The following is a 24,687-nucleotide window of genomic DNA, read 5'->3' as shown; positions in this document are numbered from 1 at the left end:
GCCCCATGGAATACGGAGTTCCTGGGCCAGGGATGATACAGTCTTAATTTTCTTAATTAATTAATTTAAAAATTTTAGGCCACACCCACAACACATGGAAGTTCTTGGGCCAGGGATCAAATCCAAGCTACAGTCTGCAACCTATACCACAGCTATGGCAGTGCAAAATCCTTAATCCACTACACAGTGTTGGGAATTGAACCCGAACCTCAGCAGGGACCTGAGCTGCCACAGAGACAATGCTGGATCCTTAACCCACTGTGTCAAGTGGGAACTCTGATGCTTTCTTAATTTAGAATTCAAGAAGTGAATGCATACTTTTTATAGGAATAGAAGAGTCCATGTAAAATAAAGAAGTATGATTTCATATGAGAAATAAATAAAATACTAGTATAAAATTACCTCTTAGAATATTCTACTTTATATCACTGATTATATGTAATAAATAAAAATGCAGTACTCTTTCATCCCTAAAAAATAATACATCATATAGATGATACCAATTGTAGTATTAATGATTAAATTAAATGCTTATCCCAAACTTCTGAATGACGTTTCACCTTTTTCAACTATTAAATAAAATATGTGACTGGAGACACGCTTCTGAACCTTTCACCTCTCTGAAATACTCAGCAATGTTTGAACGAATTATAAGGCACCCATATAGCTGCTCTTGTGTGTGGACACCTACAATAAATTTTCACAAAATGGGATGGTTACTATATGCCAGTTTGTCTTACTTCAGAAACAAAATCTGTTTTTATAGCCTATGGTATAAAGAGTAACTTTATTCTGCTTCTAAGCAACTATTTTTAATATACAAGGCATGTTTTAAGGCATTCTGAGGTAATAAGGATTAAAGCAAAAGGAGAGAAACTGAACATTGAGCTAAGCTTTTGATTTCTATCTTTTCTTCACTAAACTCTGTGGAGATGATACTATTATTTGCCTTTTGATTTTTTTTCATGTTTTCCTAGTTAACAGTAATCTTGATAACGATAAACCTTATATTCAATCATTTTAGAAAAAAGGTAATCAGAACAAAGTGTGACCCAGTGAAATGAAACAAAAGATGAAGACATTGAGACTAGTTATTATGTATTCCACCATGCACTACAGATATTGAAAAAAGAAATTCAAGAGTGGCATGAGAAAACCCAATTTTCAAAGCACAGAGCTTTCAATTTAACCCTAATCTAACACTAACTTCTACCATATAGACCTCAGCAAGTCTCAACTTTCTGGTCCTGGTTACATGGAAAGAAAAACAGTATCACTTCTCACCATCAGTTAGGGACTGGTATTGCATTAAATACACACATTTTACATTTCTAGAATGATATCCAGGTATATTTAGATTGATTTAATCATAATATTCATACTAATCTTTTTAATTTTTTTAAAATAGTGGAGTAGATTCTGGGGGTGATTGTGGATGATCTTTCAAATTCTCAAAGAACATGACTGAAAAGGAGGACTGGCTCAAAAGAAAGTAGAAATATGAGACATGTATTAATTTCCTTCTCTTAGAATTTTTTTTTTTTTTTTTTTGTCTTTTGTCTTTTTGTTGTTGTTGTTGTTGCTATTTCTTGGGCCGCTCCCGCGGCATATGGAGGTTCCCAGGCTAGGGGTTGAATTGGAGCTGTAGCCACCGGCCTACGCCAGAGCCACAGCAACGCGGGATCCGAGCCACGTCTGCAACCTACACCACAGCTCACGGCAACGCCGGATCCTTAACCCACTGAGCAAGGGCAGGGACCGAACCCGCAACCTCATGGTTCCTAGTCGGATTCGTTAACCACTGCGCCACGACGGGAACTCCCCTTCTCTTAGAATTTAATGACTGATATTAAAAAAAAACTTTGAACTTGAGTAGTCAGAAATTTAACAAAGAGATATATAGTATATAATTAAAAGCATAACTGAGAAACCAGAGAATTATTATGTCATTATTATTTTTAATTCTAGACTTCATAACAAAAATATTTTAACGTGAACTTAATGTATTCCAATAATCTTGGGAGAAGTAAATCAAGGCTAGGATTCATAAGAACTTTTTTTTCAAGTCCCAGGAATATGAGGTCAAAGTTAAGTAAAGCCAAAAATTATTTTATCTTTTCTTCTGCCATATTTATATCATGCAACACTCTAGAGATATTAATTCCCATTATCACGAGAATATATATTTAGGAGAAGGACCAAACACTCTGAGTTTGAACTATCAGTCACAAAAATACTACTGTTAATATGCCCATATAATGTATATACAATATTGAATGGCTATAAGGTATTGTTCTCCTTCAAAGTGCTGTCCTGGGTATATTAGCTATTATCTCAAGTATCTGTAAGACGTTACATAACGGTGTTCTCCTAGTGAAGATTCTTACTGCCTAATTTTATTTTTAGAAAAAAAAAAAAAGATATATTATAGTTGTTTCCAAGGAGTCTGAGTTAAGCCTATTAACTCAGAAAAAAATGTGCCTACTTTCCATATTACCTGTAATAATGCTCCAACATTGGTCATTTTCCTTAATAATTGAAATTGAATAATCAAGGCTCTATCACTTGCATCCAGCCCAGTTTATAATCCTGCTGACACATCCAACAAGGGACAGAAGACACAGTCAAGGGAAAAGCTCAAAATGAGGTCTCATGGAAATATCCTCAGAAAATCACACAATTGTATAAGAAACACAGATTTTGAAATAAAAAGTTTTATTTTGCATTGGAATCAGAATACTATTAAATCAGATACAATGTTAGTGTGGTTTAAAGGTCTTCTACCCTGACAATTTAATCTTTATTTTATAAATGTGAGCATGAAGCTGCAGCTAGAAAAGAAAGAAAGAGGGAGAAAAGAGACAGAAAGTAAAAAAGATGGAGATGAGAGGACAAACCAATCAGATTTGGAATTACCAGTCAGCAGAAGTTTAGGAAAAAAAAATCACCGAGTGAAATCGTACATTTACTCTGAGAGAGTATCCTTTCACATTGCCTTCTAGGTGATCTCTGAGCTCCTCCAGCTTTCGATGGAGCTACATGTAAACATCAGAAAATGAATTGAAAAAGCAACTTGTTCTCTTTTCAGTTTTCCTTTTTCCTTTTAAAAATAAGATCATAGTGTTATACATTTCTCACTGCCTTTGGCATAAATTTCCAAACATCAAAGATCTTTGTATAGTGTGCAAGAATACATGCTAAATAAACCATGACTAGGCAGATGTTTTATTTTAATTATAGTATCTTTTCTCCCCAAAGTGTTAGAAAAAATAAATACCATGACTATCCTTATAATCATCTAGAAATTCATTTTCAAATTTTCTGTTTTGTTAGAAATATGGAATAAAGATATTTAAAAATTATGAAACTGGCCTCTCTTTGCCAAAATACTTTTTGATGTAAAGCTGCATCCTTACTCAAGGCTGAACCCTAAAATGTGTCTTTTGTTCTTATACATATATATGTGTATATACATAATCATACTGAATATACACTTAAAAACAATAAACATACAATTACAACTTGAAGTTCTACACATCCAAAAGCTGAACTTTGAGGTAATTAAACACATGCGTATTTGTACACACAATCCAGCTTATAGCAGATGGTGCTGTAGTTACGGATGCTATTTTACTATTATTTTGCTATCAGTAATTTTCAAAAAGTTATGTTGTACTGCCTTTTCACTGAATCTAAGTCATAATCCATAGTCTCAATGATAACAAATTTATCTTCCCTTAAAGAATTAAAATGGGATACCTCACAGGTAGACAGTGAGGAATGCTACTGATATATCAACAAGACAGATAAACTCATATTTTTCTCACTAAATAATTTGTTTGCCTTGTTTTTGAAATAGGCATATATAATCAACACTTTCCATCCCCTCTAGTTATCCTTAGTGAAATAATAATAATAAAAAAATGCTACCCAGTATACAGCAGTGTTAGAGAACAGAGAAGATGGCTTGTCTGGAATAAAGGACACAAACATACAGACACACCCTCATCCAGTGCACTTATAGGAATGCACACACACAGGTAAATAAACAACAACAAAAAAGTAAAATTAAGAAGGCAGAAGAGGCAAGGAGAGGAAAGAGTGCAGAAATTAGTGCTTCATAAGTTGTTAAATGGAAATAAACTATAGGTGCATACAATTTTAAAATCACTTAATATAAGCCTCAAAGTAGTTACTGAATTTTGGGACATCCCAGTACAGTAAATTATCTTTCATTTTGATTAACTTAGTTAATACTGCTGTATGGAAAAATGGGATTCAGATAAAAGCAGTAGTTATTTGGGGGGAGACTTCTCTGCATATTTTAAAAATACAGCAAATTTTCTAACTTGCATTTATGGTGGCAGCATTAAAAGTGATTAACGGGCTATGTCTGTGTTTCTTAAGGGTGATAAATTGTTTAACTTTTCATCGTGATTATTTAATTAGAGTATCGAGTGCCCAAGATATATTGACCAAATGTATATTTAACAACTAGCAACTGGGACCATTAGATCAGAAATCTTTAAATTGTACATTAGTAGGCCACATACACAAACGAGCAAACATTTAGATGTATACCAGATTTTGCAGATTGTTATACTACTTTTTAACTTTAAAAAATACAATGAAGGGAATCAATTAAGAGTGCTTAAATACTATTAGCTATATGTGAGCCCACTATACTAGCATCATATAAAATTCCTTTTCTCCCTAATTCTTAGCATTAAAAAAATATATATGTTATTAATACATAACAATTATTTTTCTGGAATGAACTACAAATGGTAGTGATACTAAAATAACATTTAATTCTACAAAAAATGTAAAAAAGGGAGATAATATTCTGAAAATAAATATTTTCTGTGTAACAGGAACTTAACACATAGTCAGTGACATCAATCAGAGGAACGGTTTACTCTAGAACCCCAAATTATAGGCACCTGTAATGAGGCAGTTGCCCTTTCTCTTGTTTGTGGTGCCATTCAAAGCTAGTTATTTGGCAGCTTGCCTTCAGCTGGTTGCTCTATGTGTAGCTGAAACAAACAAAAAAATATGACCCAACAGCCAATAAAAATATTAAAACAAAACAAAATGGGATGGTGAAAAATGGAAAAAGCCCCCTTCCTCCCACCTCCCTCCAAAAAAGAAGAAGTGTACGCTATAGACGAAATCTTGCCAAAAAATGTTAGAAACATATTTACTTTGAGGGATCCAACTCTACTAGCAACTCCTTTGCTTTCATCCGGCCGTCTAATTTGCTACAATGAGGGAAGATGGGTAAAAAAGACAGAATAAAGAAAAAGTGAACTTAAAAATTTTTCTAAACATTAGTAAATAATACATGCAAAATCATCAATTGACTCCTTGAGGTACCATCTTAGGAGGCCAAAGAGTTAACTAACCCAGAGGCTATATGACATGCTCAGCAAATACGCTGGTCACTAGAATTCAGTCTTTGTTATGACACTATTCCTAAGATGAGGAAATGGACACTTACTTTTGGTTATCTTGGGGACTTCTGATGAAGCAGTATCTGGAGTGTTACATTTGCATTTGGCTTACGAAAAACAAAGAATTACAAATACACCTACGTAGAAAACTTTGTCTTTTTTAGTGTCTATTCCATTGTAGTATTAGAAAACATCAGTGGTATGACTTAGAAACATAAGTGTTCCTTCAGTGGAAAGATCAGTCCTGACAAGCATCATTCTTGATACATGACAGAGTGAAGCTCCTCAGCTTGCTGACCCAAGCAATGAGGTTGTTCAGCTGTCACTGAGATTCCCAATTAAACAATTGTGCTGCCCAACCAGAAAATTTTAATGCCAGACCAAAGTAAGATACATTCACTCCCTAAAAGCTTTCTGCTATTTCAGTTGAATTTTCCTCTTGGGTAAGATAGGAAAAAAGAAAAAATAAAACTGGATATTTAAAAAACTTGTTTAACATCATGGTATAAATGAGAAAAGGAAGATTCTCAACCGAAAGTGTCTTATTAGATGAGGTGTAAACTAGAAATTCCTTTGCTTTTATTTTATTTTTAATTTTTAAAATATTTTGCTTTTTAGGGCTGTATCCACGGCAATGGAGGTTCCCAGGCTAGGGATGAATTGGAGCTACAGCTGCCAGCCTATGCCACAGCCACAGCAATGCAGGATCCTCAACCCACTGAGTGAGGCCAGGGATCAAACCCACAACCTCATGGTTTCTAGTCGGATTTGTTGCTGCTGCGCCACGAAGGGAACTCCGAAATTCCTTTGCTTTTACATAGAGCTATAATAATAATTAATATTTTTATTAAAGAGAAAGACAAACTAAAAAAAAAAAAAAAAAGAGTGACAAGATTGGAAGGAAGCTTCAGAGAAGTACATTTACATTATGACTCCTGCATGTACAGAATGATGGTCTCCATTCACACCTGCATTGCTCACTAACTGTGATGCTCCTGCTTGCATTAGGAAATAGTAGAGGAATTATCAATGTGATGCCAAATTCCTGCTCACCAGGAAAAATAAGAAATGTAACCATGTTACAAAATTATCATTTCTAGAGGCACACTATAGTGTCTTATCCCTATCAGAACATCTCTAATAGCATATGGAAATTGCTTAGGAATAATACTGAGAAAACTGGATTTTCACTTTGAAAAAAAGTATCTTGGTCCATAAGAATTGTGCCAATTTTTGATTTTACTTGGTATAGTTTTTACTAATTCTTCAACACAAATTGTTATACCCTAAGGATTATCAATGATTATTATTCTTAATCAGTGATTCTCACTGATTTTCATTCTTAATCAGTGAGTCTCACTGATTCTCAAATTCAACAGAATTCTCAAGTATAGAAACAATGGATACTAATTAGAATGGCAACAGTCTATAAAAAAGGAATTCTGGATGGACAGTGAGTTCATAATATCTAGTCATTCTTTTAGGCTACTTTCTTTGATCTCAGAAAATATCTTTATATTAAAAGCTATTTTCCATTTTGAATCAACACCTATCTTGATTATAAAGATAAATTAGTTTCCTATTAAAAACACAGTCTAGTGTTTCATGCTGCTTTCTGAAAACTTTCAGAAACTGAACACATTCAGAACTGTTATGAAGCAACACGTGTACATTATCTTTTATTTCTGGAAGGCTTAAAATTACATCAAGTCCAGAAACATGAGGTAGTTTCTTCAAGGTTAAATAGGATGTTAATGACAAATCTAAAACCAACATCCAAAGTTCCTGACTTCTACTTTAAAGTTTTATTCCATTAATAGACCTGGAAATAAATGGGTTGGAAAAAGCTGATGCCTATAAGAGGATATATATGTATATATGTCCCTGTGTGTTTATTTCATTATGAAAGAAATTTTATTATATTAATGTATGGAAGAAATCATTCCTAAATCATCTCAATTCCAAATGCAAGCACAAACACAGAAGCTTAAAGAATGAACATAAGAAAAGATAGTCACTATTGAACTCTAAGCATGAAAAATAGACAATAAAATACCAATTTAAACAAAGATTTTTAAACAGCTCATCTGTCAATGCTTAACATCAATTTTATTTAAGTGTGATTTTTTTTGGAATTCTTAACTGCTATAAGAGGAAGACCTAGAAAACCAATGTGGTTATCAAAGCCAGAAATGGTTATAATTCATGTGTCATGTGATTTTTTTTGTGGCTCCTGAAAGAGGTAAATATCTAATAATGAAAAATTTCAGAGAGAATTTGAAAAAGATATGCTTCACAAACTAAAATGTGAGTTGTAGAGAAAAGTCAAATCAACATTTAAAAATGTAATGCTCAGGAGTTCCCATCATGGCACAGCAGAAACGAATCCAACTAGGAACCGTGAGGTTGGGGGTTTGATCCCTGGCCTCACTCAGTGGGTTAAGGATCTGGCGTTGCTGTGAGTTGTGGTGTAGGTCGCAGAGGCAGCTTGGATCTGGCTTTGTTGTGGCCGTGGTGTAGGCTGGCAGCTGTAGCTCCACTTAGACCCCTAGCCTGGGAACCTCCATTTGCCATGGGTGCAGCCCTGAAGAAAAAAAAGAAAAAAAAAAAAAAGTAATACTCTCATTTATTGTAGTCAACCCTTAATCACCAATTATGATACAGTAGTTTAAATAAAAGAAATTCACAGCTAATCCAGATACTGCATCATTATTTTTCTTTGACTAGTATTTAAAAGAATCACAGAAGACTGGCATTTGGACAAGATGAAATTTACTCTTCAAGATAATCACAAAAGCAACACATTAACTATTTTATACATATTTTTCTATGAGGCTGAACATTCCCCATCAATAGCTAAGAGAAATTAAATTGTAAATGTTTATATTACATATAAGATCACTGCAATATAAATGACATTTGAGAAATGGATGTAAAGGATTACAGGGATTATAGGTTGGCTGAATTATTAGTTTTACATATATCGAAAACTAAAATGTTGGCTGCAAAACACAAAATATTATCACTAATAACTTTTGTACCCTGAAGAAACCCTTTTGTAAATATTTCTTACTGAGACTATAAAATCAGAGCATCAAAACCATTTCAATCTTCTATTCAGCCTCTCAGCTGGAACATATTTAATAAGATAGAAATTAAAAATGATTAGAAAAGGAGTTCCCAATGCGGCTTAGTGGGTTAAGGACCTGACACTGTCTCTGTGAGGATGCGGGTTCGATTCCTGGCCTCGCTAAGTGGCTTAAGGATCCTGCATGGCTGTAAGTTGTGAAGGTTGCAGATGCCACTTGGATCTGGCATTGCCGTGGCTGTGGCAAAGGTCTCAGCTGCAGCTCCAAATTGACCCCCAGCCTGGGAACCTCTCTACATGCTGCAGGTGCAGCCATTAAAAAAAAATTGTCTGAAAAGATTGTACTATATCACCTCATCTGCAACATTTCTTAAAGAATTAATTACTGAGTAAACTATTCTCAGGGAATAAGGATAGTTACTACATTGTGGCCTCTAGAACAGTGAAATGGCTGTCACTTGTATTCATCTTTTCAAAATAAGAGCTTGAATTCTAGATATATCATGCAGTAAAAGATACTTCCTGCATGCTAATACAATATGAATTGCTGATTCCCTTTAATTTTTTAGATAAGTTCTCCAAAACTTAGCTTATTGTAAAATTATTTCATTATCACAAAGTGGAAAATTATTCCATCTCACTCTCATCTCTCTTGCCAATAATAGGTAGTTGTAAGTGCAACATTTTAATAAAGCCAAATAAATAAATTTTGGAATAGAAAGCCAAATTTATATTAATTATTGAAATAAAACATTAAGCCTCAAGGAAATTTTAGACTTGTATAAGCCACATTAAGGTAGGAGTGCATATCACTTGGTGTATACATTAACACTTCTCTTTAGTTGCAAGGTGTTTGGTGAAGAATTGTGAGAAAAGTTATATATTTTCTGTTTGTTTTATTGATGAGAGAACTCAGATCTTAGGTTCAGTAGCTTTCTGGAGACATATCAATCAAAAAAATAGGATAGCTGGTATTAAATTCTCTGGCTCTCAGTTCTCTTCATTAAATTTAGGCTTTTACTTATGAATGACTAATGCAAATTTCTCCTCTTTCTCCCATGATACATATTTTATATTGATTTAGATTAAAACTGTATAGGGGAGTTCCCGTCATGGCGCAGTGGTTAACGAATCCGACTAGGAACCATGAGGTTGTGGGTTCGGTCCCTGCCCTTGCTCAGTGGGTTAACGATCCGGTGTTGCCGTGAGCTGTGGTGTAGGTTGCAGACGCGGCTCGGATCCCGCGTTGCTGTGGCTCTGGTGTAGGCCGGTGGCTACAGCTCCGATTCAACCCCTAGCCTGGGAACCTCCATATGCCACGGGAGCAGCCCTAGAAATGGCAAAAAGACAAAAAAAAAAAAAAAAAACAACTGTATAGGTTAAAAAGAAATTTTTGTTTGACTCTCCTAAGGGGCTGGATTGTTTTATTTTTAGAATTACCTAATTTACACTTAGAACTACTCTGAGCGAAAAATGTTTTTATTTGAGAACCCCAAACTAAGACAAACTCTTGCAAATAAAGAAATTATTTGGGGGATCTGGTTATTTCAGCCCTTTCAATAAAACTGGTGCTTCACTTATGTTTCATTTGTAATTTATTAAGGCAAAAAGGAAAAAGAGGGAAGAGTGAAATGAAAGCAAGAGAAGCAACAGTTTATTCGTGTGTCAGGGAAAAAGAAATAATGTGTTTCTGGGGAAAGGCAAACTAATTTGTAAACTAAACCAATAAAAGGGGAAGATCAAGGAAATATTACAAAGAATAATGAAGAAATAAGAAGTCAAATGTTAGAATTTTGGTAGCGAGTCAGAGATCTACCAATACCAAATTTCTTATCTATCTAAAAAGAAGTCATGAAGCCCATGACAGGTGTGGTATAAAAGAGCTATAAGGCACTTTAAAATAGTACAGTATCTGTCCCTTAAGTATTTGTATATAAAGTAGAAAAAAGTTTATTTTCAAACTACTACTGAAATATAATTTTCAACCCTGCAAGATTAAGAATAGAATGGTTTAGTCTGCATACAAAAATGCTCTGGTATAAACACAGTTATAAAAACAAATAAATAATTGGCTTTATGAAGATTTGCCAAAAATCTGAAAAGCAGGCAAAAGACATTCATCCTTATCACATTACTAAATCCTATTAAATAACAAAACAAAACAAAGAAAAAAAATTATCGGGTTTAAAAATTAATACAGATTATAAAATAACTTGTAATTTAATTCCTATGCAATTTCATTTACTACTTTTTAAACTACATGTTTCATTTTGAGCATTTTCTTATGTCATTTAATATTCTTAAAGATAGGATTTTTAGGTTATATAAATAACTCATATGTATATGATTACAAGTTATTTAACCATAGTTATTAAGAATTTTCCATGAATAAGAATAATGCTGTGATAAATAATCTTACACATAAATTTTTGATACAATCTTTGATACTTTCCATTGAAAATAATGATTGTTTCCATATTATTTCTGGAATAATGATTGGTTAAAACATAAAAATATTTTAAGCAGTATATATATATATATTGCGAAGTAACTAGGAATATTCATGTCACTGCTCTTTATAATTTAAAAACAGTTATCAATTTGACTATAATTTTTTTTTTTTTTTTTTTTTTTTTTTGCCTTTTTGTTGTTGCTATTTCTTGGGCCGCTCCCACGGCATATGGAGGTTCCCAGGCTAGGGGTTGAATCGGAGCTGTAGCCACCAGCCTACGCCAGAGCCACAGCAACGCGGGATCCGAGCCGCGTCTGCAACCTACACTGCAGCTCATGGCAACGCCGGATCGGTTAACCCACTGAGCAAGGGCAGGGACCGAACCCACAACCTCATGGTTCCTAGTCGGATTCGTTAACCACTGCGCCACGACGGGAACTCCTGACTATAAAATTTTTAATAGATTTCTACTGAGGATACATTTTTTTCCTCACATATTTCTTTGCTGTATTTTTCCTTCCTTCCTTCCTTTTTCTTTTTATGGCCTCACCTCTGGCATACTTTAGTTTCTGGGCTAGGGGTTGCATTGGAACTGCAGCTGCTGGCCTATGCCACAGCCACAGCAATGCCAGATCAGAGCCACATCTGTGCTCTGTGGTCTACATTGTAGACTGTGGCAATGCAGGATCCTTAACCCACTGAGCAAGGGCAGGGACTGAACCCTTATCCTCAGGGACACTGTAGGGTTCTTAACCTGCTGAGCCACAATAGGAACTCATGAATTTATTTCTTTTTATATAATGGCTATTCCTGCCCTTCACTCATTGTCTTTCTCCCCCCCACCATAAGATTAAAAGAGCTTTTTTAGTTTTTCAAAGTTCTGACAGATTTGTTGTAAATTATTTTTTTTTTCACTTAGCTCCAATATAAGATCCTTGAAGTCAGGGTAAGTCTATCCATTACTATATTCTCAATACCCAGCACAGTACTTGACTTAATATGCACTAAAAATATTCACTGAATGGATTTCTGAATTAATGTGTGCTTTGCCTTTAATCAAAGTAGAATAAAACAAGACAGCAGATAAATCCTGAAGTTTAGGGCAAGAAAATACATGACTAATTTCAGAATAGGTTTCGTTTAAAATATAAAGATTTTAAAATTAGTTTAGTTTGGGATATGCTCTCTACTAAAGTCATGAATGAGACATGGCAAGTTAACTACATAATTTCAATCATGGCTATAACTAATCAATTCTGCTACTGAAATAATAATGGCACAGATTATTTTTGTTGAGCTGCTTTCACACAAAACAAACCCCAAATACCCCAAATCTTTAAAAAGACATTTATAGGAATCAAAGCTATTAAGGTAAACTGAAAGCTAGTATTTTTATTTTCACTATTCCTTACATTTCTACAGTTTTCACTTCCCTCTTACCCTACAACTAAAAAAAATCTAGTGGGTGCCAAGAGAAATCAATATTCCATTTAACAGAGACAAGTTTGACCTACATGTGAAAGATATTAGATGAAGTCAGAACATTTTCACTTGGTAATCTTTAACGTTATGTAGTAGCATGAAATGTAAAAGCTGAAATAAACAAATAAATTATTTTACATTAGTTGGACATTAACTTAATATCAGAAAGGACTAAACGAAATGATAACATTTATTCAGTCAATGTAGAAACTTATTTCAAAGGAAGTGAACTATAAGCCTATAAGGGATCTTAGAGGCTACTTAATATCATGCTATTACAGATACAGAAATTGAGATCTACTAGTTCTAACAAAGTTATAAAGTGGTAGACTAAGATAGATAATATTTACTGCCTCATAGTGCAATGCTTTTACATATTCAATATTATTGACTTTTCAAACAACTTTGGATCCATAACTTTTAAATATCTGGTAGTAAATCAGTCAAATGCAAATGCTAAAAACTGCTTCTTCCAGAATATTACTATGAAATAATGAAGATGCAAAAATGATCTCTTCCTGACATTCATATGAATTATAGGAATCATGGTCCTAAAAGTTCTGCATGTACTTTTGACAAAGGTAAAGTTAATACAAAATGCTAAGTTTAAGAGAAGACTCTAAGACATTTAACTTCCAGGAGATTATCACAGCATTATTTTTAAAACTAGGAAATAGGGAACAACTAAAATCTGAAAAAGGGACTGGTGAAAAAAAAACTATGCTATACCTACAAATTAGAATACTGAACAATAATTGATATTAATATCATAGATGGTAATTTAAAGACATGTAAACATGTTCATAACATAGGAAGATGTTCATATGACTAAATGAATGAGATAGGTTAAAATATTATATAGTTTAATAATAATAGCTAACATTTAGTGATAATTTCGTATATTTCAAATACTGTGTTGAGTGATTCATATGCATTTTAAAATTTAAACACTAAAACAACTTTATGAGGCAAACAATACTATTTTTCATTTTACACAGGAGATAAGGTTATAGAGGTGAAGTAACATTCTGAAAGCCACAAATCTAGTAGGTGATAAAGCTGAGATTCATGGCCAAGGCTGTGAGACTCCAAAATTTGAGCTCTTAATCACTGACCTTCCGTCATGATCCATCTACATAAAATATTTGAAGGAGTTCCCACTGTGGCTGAGAGGTAATGAACATGACTACTATCTATGAGAATACGGGTTCAATCCCTGGCCTCGCTCAGTGGGTTAAGGATCTTGCATTGCCACGAGCTGTGGTGTAGTCGCAGACGCGGCTCGGATCTGGGGTTGCTATGGCTATGGCTGGCAGCTGTCGCTCTGATCTGACCCCATAGGCTGGGGACTTCCAGATGCCATAGGTGCAGCCCTGAAAAGAAAAGAAAAACACCTAATGCATAGAAAAAAGGCAGAATGATATATAGCAAAGTTTTAACAGTTGTTATTTATAATGGCTTGTTTCACAGGAACTTTTTTTTGCTTACATTAATTTTCTGAAATGAACATGTATATGACTTTTTTTTAAGTTAAAAAAAGACAAATCCACTTGTAAATGTTTAAGCTATAAAACTTAACCCTATAGCTAATAATTTCTGGTTAGCTATATCTTCTCAGGTGAATCAAATTTAATTTGTACTACAGATTTCAGTGTGGCAAGTATACATTTCACAGTTAAGTTATATTTATTTTCAATGATAAATATAATTCTGTGAACATTAAATAGAAAAGGATGAGGGATTCTGTTTTCAATTTTTATTATATATAAAAGTATAGGTAACACAATCAGATGAATGAAGAAACAGAAATCAATGTAAAATCTTGTATACTTAGCAGAATGTCACAGAAAAACCATTTAAAATGATTTATAAAATCAAAATTAATAGCTAATATGTTTGGTTATTATCTGATTTTAGTTTTTTTTTTTTCAAAATATGAAATACCTTACCATACTGGGTAGTGCCTTTCCTATTAGAAAAGTATACAAAAAAAAAAAAATTCTTTATTTGAAGTCTCAAAATCTGTTTTGCTATTAAACCAGAATAAATAGCAAAATAAACATGTTGTTTATAGGAGGAGAAACTAGACAGTAATCAATAAAAGTAGAAACCAATTACTCAAAAATCTATGGGAGCCAGGCATTTAATGCAAATGAGTAAAGTAGGCTGGAGGGTAAAAAGAATGCCAGCTGAGTACTGACATATGTTAGCACTGGCCCAGTAATGTTGATCTAGGTTTTTTAGAAGTAGCTGAAAATTGTATTTTTATATTTAAAATCTCACCAATTTTAAATGTTCCAAATTAATTATTAAAAGAGAAGTCATCCCCGATGACTAAAAAGAGCTCTCAGTGTAACTATAGGTAGAAAGGATACTCTAGGGAAACAGTTGTTTTATAAATGCAGCGGTATCTATCACCTTGGAAATGAGTAAAGTTAGCTGGGAACTATACTTTCTGGCTGTATCTTCAAAATATTTTGCAAAGTCTTTATTATTTTGAATCAGAGAGGAGAAACTGTTCCCTTTCCTAGAATTAATTTGGATCATGGAGTCAGGAGGAATCATGCTTAAGTATGGTTCTGGTGGTCATTTACATAAGGATAAAATCTCTAGAATAAGAATACCACTGTAACATTGTCTAATGAAAAAGAAATAAAATTCAATACACACAATTTTGAGCCAGGATGTTTTTAAGAAACCTAAACCATCTTGGTCACTTGATTATACTAGCAGTTCTTAAAGTGTGGTCCACTGACCTGAGAGAGTCCCTGAGATACTTTCAGGTAGCTGCAAAGCCAAATGATTTTAATAATACTACAAAAACATTACTTGTCTCTTATAGTATGTTGACAATTGCACTGATGATACAAAAGCAATAATGGGTTGGCACGTTAGTAAAAATCAAGATAGTGGATCCAAAGAATATAAATTATTGTATTATTCACCACTATGTAGTAACAGTTTCATTTAACACCATCCTCAACGAAATAGTAAATACAAATTCAATTTAATTAAAACTTGTCCTTGAGTGTGACAAAAATGGGAGGTATAAAGCAAAACACATCTGCTGCTTACCAAACAATAATGGTTGTCTCAGGTTAAAGTACGTAGACAACAATTTGAGTTGCAAGCTGAACTAGCCACATTTTGCACAGAACACCATTTTTAATTGAAAGAATGTCTGACAAACTATGACTAGACAGAATTAGGTGTTTGGTAGACATTTTCCTTGAAAATGAATGAAGTAAGCCTTTTAATTTAAGGAAAATGGACAGGATTTTTTTCTTTCCTTTAATTAAGATGATTTTTAATATAATTAACACTTGAAGAACTTATATTTTCCATGTGATCAAAAAATATGTTCCAAAATCATACTTCTATATAAGATCCAAAGTTCAAGACAAACCAATGGACTTTTTTTTTTTTTTTTTAGAACAAAAAACTTTCTTTGAAGTATAGTTGAATTACAATGTTTTTATTTATTTATTTTTTTAATTTTCCCACTGTACAGCAAGGGGATCATGTTATCCTTACATGTATATATTACAATTACATTTTTCCCCCACCCTTTGTTCAACATGAGTATCTAGACAAAGTTGCAACATGAGTATCTAGACAAAGTTCTCAATGCTATTCAGCAATTACAATGTTATATTAGTTTTAGGTGTAGAGCAAAGTGATTCAGTAGACACACTTTTTTTTTTTGGCCTTGCCCTTGGCATGTGGAAATTCCTGGGACAGGGATCAAACCTGCATCACAGTAGCAACCCAAGCCACTGCAGTGACAATGCTGGATCCCTAACCCACTGCACCACAAGGGAACTCCTTTTTTTCAGTTATATATTTATATTTATATATAAGAATATATATATTCCTTTTCAGATCCTTTCCCATTATAGGTTATTACAAGATATTTTACATAGTTTTCTATACTATACAGTAGGTCTTTGTTGTTTATACATTTTATATACAGTAGTATGTCCAATGGATTTTAATATATAGGAGTATGAATTGGTTCTTAGGAGGGTTTTAGATTCCACACTTAAAAAAATTAACCTTTTTTTCTTTTTTTTTTTTGCTTTTTAGGGCCCCACTTGTGGCATATGGAGGGTCCCAGGCTGGGGGTCAAATCAGAGCTACAGCTGACAGCCTATGTCACAGCCGCAGCTACTTGGGATCCGAGCCACGTCTGCGACCTACACCACAGCTCACAGCAACAGCGGATCCTTAACCCGCAAACGTTTCCTAGTTGGATTCGTTTCCACTGCGCTACAACAGGAACTCCCTCAATTAACTTTTAATAGACTATCAATTGAAAGCTTTTGGTGTAGTGTCAAAGAATATCCACAATTATCTGAAAATGGCATTGAAACATTCCTATCTTTTCGAACGACATAACTGTGTGAGGCTGGATTTGTTTCTTAATGTTCTTCAACCAAAACAACAGATCACAACAGATTGAGTATAGAAGCAGATGTAATATTCAGCTGTTTTCTATTAAACCAGACATCACAATGAATATGAAAAAATGTAAAACAAAGCCATCCTTTTTAGTGGGTTTTAAAAATTTTTGAAAATATCATTTTTTCCCATAACAATGTTGTTCATATTAGCTATAGTATAAAGGCTTTACTATTCTCATTTTAAAGCAAATAAATAAACATTTTAAATACTTCTAAGTTTTAATTTTCAGTGCAGTAAATATCACCAAATACAAATCACATACATAAACAAGCTATATGAGGTCCTTTAATAATTTTTAAATATGTGAAGGGATTCCCGGACCAGTAAGTTTGAGAATTGCTGGATCCATCCGACTAGTTATGCTCAGGATATTATTGATCAATACGCCACAGGTGGGACAGTTAATTCTGCATAGAGAAATCTATCTATATATCTATATATGTATAATTTTTTTTTTTTTTTGCATTTTTGCTTTTCAGGGGCACAGGTGAGGCATATGGAAGTTCCCAGGCCAGGGTCAAATCAGAGCTACAATGGCCAGCCTGCACCACAGCCACAGCAACGTGGGATCCAAGCCACCTCTGCGACCTACACCAAAGCTTATTGCAATGCTGGATTCTTAACCCATGTAGGGAGGCCAGGGATTGAACCTGCATCCTCATCGATATTAGTCAGGTTCATTTCCGCTGAGCCACAACAGGAACTCCAAGAAACTTATATTTTTATGTCCAGAGAAGGTATTACATTAACTAACGTCATTAACTCAGTGTTCCTAACCTTTTTGGTGTTTCTTGACTCCACATGCAGAACCCATACATTTCTATGATGTTATTAATAGCAATTAATTGAACAATTATTGATATACCAATGTTGATATGACTTCGGACAAAAGCAAAGACACTTGATGCTTAGGTATTCTTACTGATTTTATTTAGGCTCTTTAGAAAAGGGGAAAATAATCTGAAGACCTCAATTAATGCCTTAATCTAGGCTAGGATTTTAGCATCTTCATGAGGATCTCCAGACACTTGGGAACCAATGAAACAGCTATATTACACAATCACCTGTTTTTCAGAAAAGAATGTGGTGATAACATGGAATAATCTGTAATAACACCACTAGGAATAAATTTCAGAGAAAATGTTACTCTGAACTGGATCAGTAATGCTATTTTTATGTAAAGGAACTCACATTGCCTTTCAGACATACACATTACAAACTGTGAATTGTGAAAATAGCTTATTCTTTATCCAGAGTTTTCTAAATTCTTTTGCACAAAGGACAATAACAGAAGCCTATAGAACATAATTTTGCATTTTGTTTGAAGGTTAGATATTACTATAAATTACTAAATGAACACATTCTTCATAAAGATATTTCAATACATACACATTTAAATCATTTTATAAGCTCTAATTAGATAGACAGTATTTAAATTTTCTTCCTAAAAAGAAAAAAAAAACCTACTGGTTTGTCTGGGGACAAAATTCTATTCTAACCTTGGAGGTGCAAGGGAATATGTGACAAGAGATTATATTTATATCTGTCTGTCTGTCTGTTTTTTTAAGTCCGTACCCATAGCATATGGAGGTTCCCAGGCTAGGGGCTGAATTGCAGCTGTAGCTGCTGGCTTAGATCACAGCCACAGCAATGTCAGATCCAAACTGCATCTTCGAACTATACCACAGCTCACAGCTATGCAGGATCCTTAACCCACCAAGCAAGGTCAGAGATCAAACCTGTGTTTGAAAATTTAACTGGTCTTTTAAAAAATTCCCCATTTTAATAATACCTATAGGGAATGGTGAATTGATTCGAAGTTTGGATACTTTTTCCTTTTTGTTCTCGTTGGTATTCTCTACCTCAAGCCTCTGGATTCTAATAGAGATGTTATTGCCTTTCATAATTGAAAATCAGAACTCATTAAAGTTGTGAATCACACTCCTTTAAAATAGAATTTGTTATAGAATTATTCTTGTAGCAAAACATTTGTGGGAAGTGATCACCATTTTAGAACTTGAGTCCTCTACATACTGTGCATTCACAGATTCTACATACTATTTGAAAGTATGGCTTAGGCACTATTATCCTTAGGGCAATGAAAGACTAATCCCAACTTAGTTCTGAAAATATACTTTTCTGTGTCCTCAGGCAAGAAGAGTAAAAATTACTTGTAATTTAGTCATATGTCATTAAATGAAAATATCTGATATAAAAGAGAAATGACTTTTTCCCCACATACAGTAAACTGTTACGTCATTTTGGCAAATAACTTTTTGCAGAAGACAATGCCATTCTATGAAGAATTGTCTAGAAAAGAACAAATTGCTGTCTTCATTAGATTGTGATGAGTATACTGAAAAGGAAATCCAAACTAGGTATATTTTATAAATCTTGTTCTCACCACAGCTAGAGAATCTTGAAGGATCGAAGCATAATCTAGGATATTATACTGCAGGGAGCATATAAAATGTGAATTCAAAATAATCTTTAATGTTATAGTTGTTGACCTAACAGGTAAGATGCATATTTACAAATGGATAGGAAGTCTTTCAGCTTAAATACCGCCAAGTGACAAAAAGCAACAGAGGGAAAGGTTGGAATCGTTAGCTTTAAATCATAACTTGGTTATTTAACCCTTCTATGTTTTCACCAAGAACTAGGTTCAGTGTTTCTGATAGTTATTCCCAGAGTACTCTGTAAACTTGCTGATAAACTGTAGCACTTAATATATTTTATTACAATTTATAGTTGCCTGTTTTATTTGTTTGTAAAGCCAAGAACAATGTTATTTGCTAAATACTGCTTTTCCAGCACCAGGCAAAGACTTATTTAATACATTAATAACCCTTTTGGGGAGGCAAGGATTATCAGTTTCATCACAGACAAAAAAAGCTCAGAGAAGTTGAGCAAATTGCTTAATGCAGTGTAGTTATTAAGTAGAGAAGCCAATATTTGACTCCAGGTTTTCTATTACCAGGTCCAGTGCTCTTTCTAGTGCTGATCTTTCAAGACTGTATTGTATTTCTGATGTAAAGAAAACATATTTTCACTTTTATTTCCGCACATGACAGGCTGCATGCCTTATCTGATACGTGGAAGGGGGATTTCTATGGGAATTGGTATGTACTAAATTATAAATATCCCATCAAAGATGTAGTAAAAATAACAATGTCAAACTTAACTTGTGCTAGGTATCATTCCTAGGTTGTCTCATATATATCTTAGATTGAAATATTCAAAACAAAAATTTATTAACAATTTTCCTTGCCCGTAATCCTTTACCCATATCCTAAATTAGAAACCCAATTTTCTTTTTGATTTCTTCTCCCACCCTAAATTTTTATGCACAAAATTAAAGAATTACCAAGAACAGATTTAAGTGCTAAAACCTATGGCCTTGAAATCTGATTTGGTAGTCAAATGCAAAAAAAAAAAAAATCATTATTTAAAATAAGAAAGGGAGTTCCCGTTGTGGCTCAGCAGAAATGAACCTGACTAGCATCCATAAGGATGCATGTTCAGTTCCTGGCCTTGCTCAGTGAGTTAGAAGGATCCAGGGCTGCCATGAGCTATGGTGTAGGTTGCAGACGAGGCTTGGATCTGGTGATGTTATGGCTGTGGCATAGGCCAGAGGCTATAGCTCCGATTAGACACCTAGCCTGGAACCTCCATATGCTATGGGTGTGACTCGGAAAAAACTAACTAAGTATATGAATAAATAAATAAGAATTGATACCTGAAGTTGGACTGTGAACTCACTGAATGTAGGCTATTCAGGTACTAATGAAGTTTTAGTTTGAGAGTTCTTGATTGGTGAATACTACCTATAAGATGGTCATTACTATTGAATATAATTCTCAGAAACTCCACCTAGCACAAAAAACTTTGTTTTGTTTTTATTCATCCTTCATGTCCCTCATGAAATGTTACTCTTTAGATGGCCTTCTCTTATCATCCTAAGTGAGGTTTCCTTCCTACTATTTTCTATAACTACAGTTTTTCATTTCTTCTTAGTGTGAATTTCAATGTATCATAATTAAGTTATTATGAAATTATATTTATTATAATTTAATGAGTTAGTTTAAATAAACTTATTTAAAAATATCTACTTATTTCAGTATACCATTGACTAAATGTAAACTCCATGAAGGGAAGAGATTATATCTGTCACTGACATAAAAGCACATATAAAAGCAACTAGTTTAGACTCAATTAAGCAGTCTTATAATTTGAGACTTGGAAGATTAATCTGACTGTTTTCAATTCTTATTGAAAAATCAACATTCAAACTAGTTTTTCTGTCCTATTACTATTCTGATTCAACCTTAAAAGTTAAATTTAAAAATTATGCCAAAGAAATAATTTTATCTTTGAGATTACATTCTGATGCTGGTAAAAATTACCTAAAAGGATAGAATATATTCCTAGATAAAAATACAGGAAAAAATTCCTCTATAAATGAGTACAACTTGTACAGCTGGAATTTAATGAAGTCAAAAAATAAGTTATTTTATTTAAGAAATTTATAAGACATGGATGAGATTCCTCTACCCAATTTATATCTTGAGATCTCCATATTTCATTCAGGTGAAGATGTAGCTGATTGGCTCCCAATGTATAAATGTGTAACATACATTTTATGTCTAGAATGTTCTTATAGTTTTTCTTCATTGAAGATTTAGGACCTCACTTTTTTTAAACTATAAAATTAATACCAGTTGTTTTTGACACAACTCTAAAAACAGTGATATACAACAGTAACACTCTGAAGACTTTGCTGAGAAGGCTGTACCGTGGAATGTAAAAGCTACTGCACTACACATATTAACTGTTTGAGATCGACTCTAGTTAAATTCAATAACATTCATAAACTCATGGAAAAGCTGGAGGTGAGGAAGACAGCTATATCAGCCCTTAAATTTTATGACAGAGAAAAAAACCAAAGTTTGAAAAATTACCTGAAGATCCCTGCAATAAATTTAGTGTATAACCCGATGTATCTTATTAAATAAGAAGGAATGTTACTTTAACCTTTAGATGCCAGTACTGGATCTATCCCATAGAAAACCTGAAAGCAAAATGATTAACTTTACCATGGAAGGGATATTCCAGGAGAAAGAATCACAGTCATAATTAGGTTTGCTACTTCATGACCACATACATGAAGATGTCAGGCAGCAAACAAATGTCTAATCCTTCCCCAACCCCCTGACATGATTCAGTACTTGGGAAAAATCATAAAAATTAATTACTAAGATATTTCCTCCTCACCCCAAAAGGTTGGCATTAAAACTTTCTAATCAATTTAGATTTGTTTCTAAATATTAGGCAGCAGCATTCCAAGTTGAATATGTTGGAAAAAATCTGGAATGATACTAGAGCAGGGAGCTACCCCAGCTTGGACAAGGTAAAAAAAAATCCCTTTGGTGACATTATTTATTTTATTAATCTTGCTGTTTACTGGCCAGAAATACATTCATCTTCTGCAAAAACAAGTAACTTCACATTTATACTAATGAGAATGCTAACAAATAACCAGTCTACAACAAAGAAACAGAAGTTACAGAAAGTAATAACCTATAGCTATGATGTAATAGGCATTTTGCATGAAATTTCTACTGTTCTACTTTTGGCCTAATATGACAATTTGTGAAACATCAGGTGATAACTATCTTATAGCCCATTAATTTTTCATTGCACTATCTTGCATGCAACCCAACTTTGTCAAGCAGAGGGAAATATTAGATAGTTTTCCCAGATTCACAGAGCAGAGCAGATGTAAGGTGCCACAGAACTGTACTTACTTTTGGTGTTGGGCAGGAAGCTGTAGAAAGGCGAGATGTAGCCTGAGCACGAGGAGATTCTGAGGGAGTAGTGCTGAGGGAGGCTGTGTCTCGTGGGAGCACCTGAACGCCACGAGAAATGATGGAGTCTGGAATCTGGAACAAGTAAGATTTAATATGCTGAAAATACCAACAACATGTAAAATCAATAAAAACACAAAACATTTTTTTTTGAGGGGGGGCATTCTTTGCAGCTCAGCTCTCAGATATTTGGTCTCACTTATTGCTAGGTATAAACACATCCAACAATTTGGGTTATAGTAGAAATTTCAGATTAAAATATTTTCCTGCTTTTTTATGAGGCAGTATAGAACTAAAGCGAGGAGTAAAATATTTGGCATTCAAATACTGGCTCTTCCACTTAATAGTTATGTAATTCTTAGATATTTTGTATTTCCCTTTCAGATTCATTCTCCACTCTTCTTCACCCTCTCTGCTCCAAGCTAACCTCTACAGATATAATCAACAAGCTATTTTCTGTGTTCTCTGATTTCTAGCTAGTTTTAGGTAATAGGAGGTACTGTCAGGAAGCTGAAGGAGTAAGGTCTGACATTTATTCCCCTGGCTCCATTTATTCCTCAGGTCACCATAGACTGGCTAAGATCACAGCCCTTATCAGATGACCCTTGTTCACAGCTTCTTCTGGATTCCAACATCTGCTCTCTTCCTTGCCCTATCAGGACTATGAATATTACGGGTTCCCACTATTACTAGTCCCAGGGTGCTGCATTATATTTTGTCGTTTTTCCTAAAATCTGCCTAAACTTTTGTAAATATCATAGTCCTTTTTAAACTCTTAATTATTCATTTATGTATGCTGTGACTTCCGCTGGGACACTGATGGATATATTTTTTAAATTTCGATTTCCTTTATCAAAAAAATGTGAATAATGATAGCATTTACCTCATCAGATTACTAAGGGTTAAATAAGATAATGTATATAAATTATCTAGCACTTCTAAGTAGCTAATACTTAATAAATGCTGGCTTATTATTATTATACTATATCTATCAACATGGTAAAGAATAATGTAACTGAATTGAGTATCACTACAGTAAAAATATACAAATGTGAGGACAAATAATTTGGATTATTTATTTTAAAATTAATATTTATATTGATTATAAAATTTATTATTTGGGGCTATTCATAATTTAGGTTCTGGGCTAGCACTAGTTTAGGTTCTAGTATAGGATCTGGGTGTAGGCCTTCTATCTCAGAATGTGAGCTTGACCACTTGCAAGTTTTATGCAAAAGAGGAGAAATACGTACGATAAAAGAATAAGCAATTAACATTCAATCAACAAATATCACTTACGATGTGAAAAGAAAGCCTTAGCCAGACCATGTGATTAGAAAGGTCTTCCTTATCTTGTACATCATCTCTTTCTCACAAATGATATATTATTTCCATAGAAGTTCTTTTATTTAGTTTCCATACCTACATTTTCAATAACAAAGGTATTGCCACCATTTCAGGGCTTGACAGTTTATATGATTTATGGGTGAAAAGCAATGGGAAGTTTGAGAAGAAAAATGGATCCACTTGCTAGTATATCTGAATACAGAATTGCAATAAGTATTGTAAACAAAAGGCGATAGATAGCCTAATTTAGAATAGCTATATGGTGCCACTTACGTCTAATAAACAAGGCCATATATTGGAAAAAAAAAAAGGTCAAATGCCCCATTATATTTCACATAATACCATGTTTCTCTCCTTCATAGAAACCATTCGCATTTATACTACATTTACATGTATGCTAATTTAATCAACGTCTATCTCCCAAATCAGAATGCTTTGTTATGATTACGGAACTGTATTTTTGACACCACTGTACGTCCAATACCTAAGGAAGCATCTGCACAAAGTTTTAGGCATGTGTGATATATATATATA

The 24,687-nt window shown here is 33.7% G+C and overlaps 1 protein-coding gene across 45 annotated transcripts in view; it reads right to left on the bottom strand.

Annotated features, from left to right (window-relative positions):
* The window catches only part of GPHN (gephyrin), a 567,426-nt gene that overhangs the window by 192,438 nt on the left and 350,301 nt on the right, over positions 1–24,687 (bottom strand). For 19 of the 45 annotated variants that reach the window (NM_001243302.1, XM_084966156.1, XM_084966158.1 and 16 more), the window contains 1 exon segment: positions 22,747–22,881. In NM_001243302.1, the coding sequence (NP_001230231.1) occupies positions 22,747–22,881 (135 nt within the window). 45 annotated transcript variants of the gene reach the window in all.

This window comes from Sus scrofa, chromosome 7 (assembly GCF_054392235.1).
Source record: "Sus scrofa isolate SSC_HxYL_T2T_F1_AM1 chromosome 7, Sscrofa_HxYL_maternal_Yorkshire_Landrace_v2.0, whole genome shotgun sequence".
NCBI classification, from domain to species: Eukaryota; Metazoa; Chordata; class Mammalia; order Artiodactyla; family Suidae; genus Sus; species Sus scrofa.
This window is presented reverse-complemented; position numbering and strand designations above follow the sequence as displayed.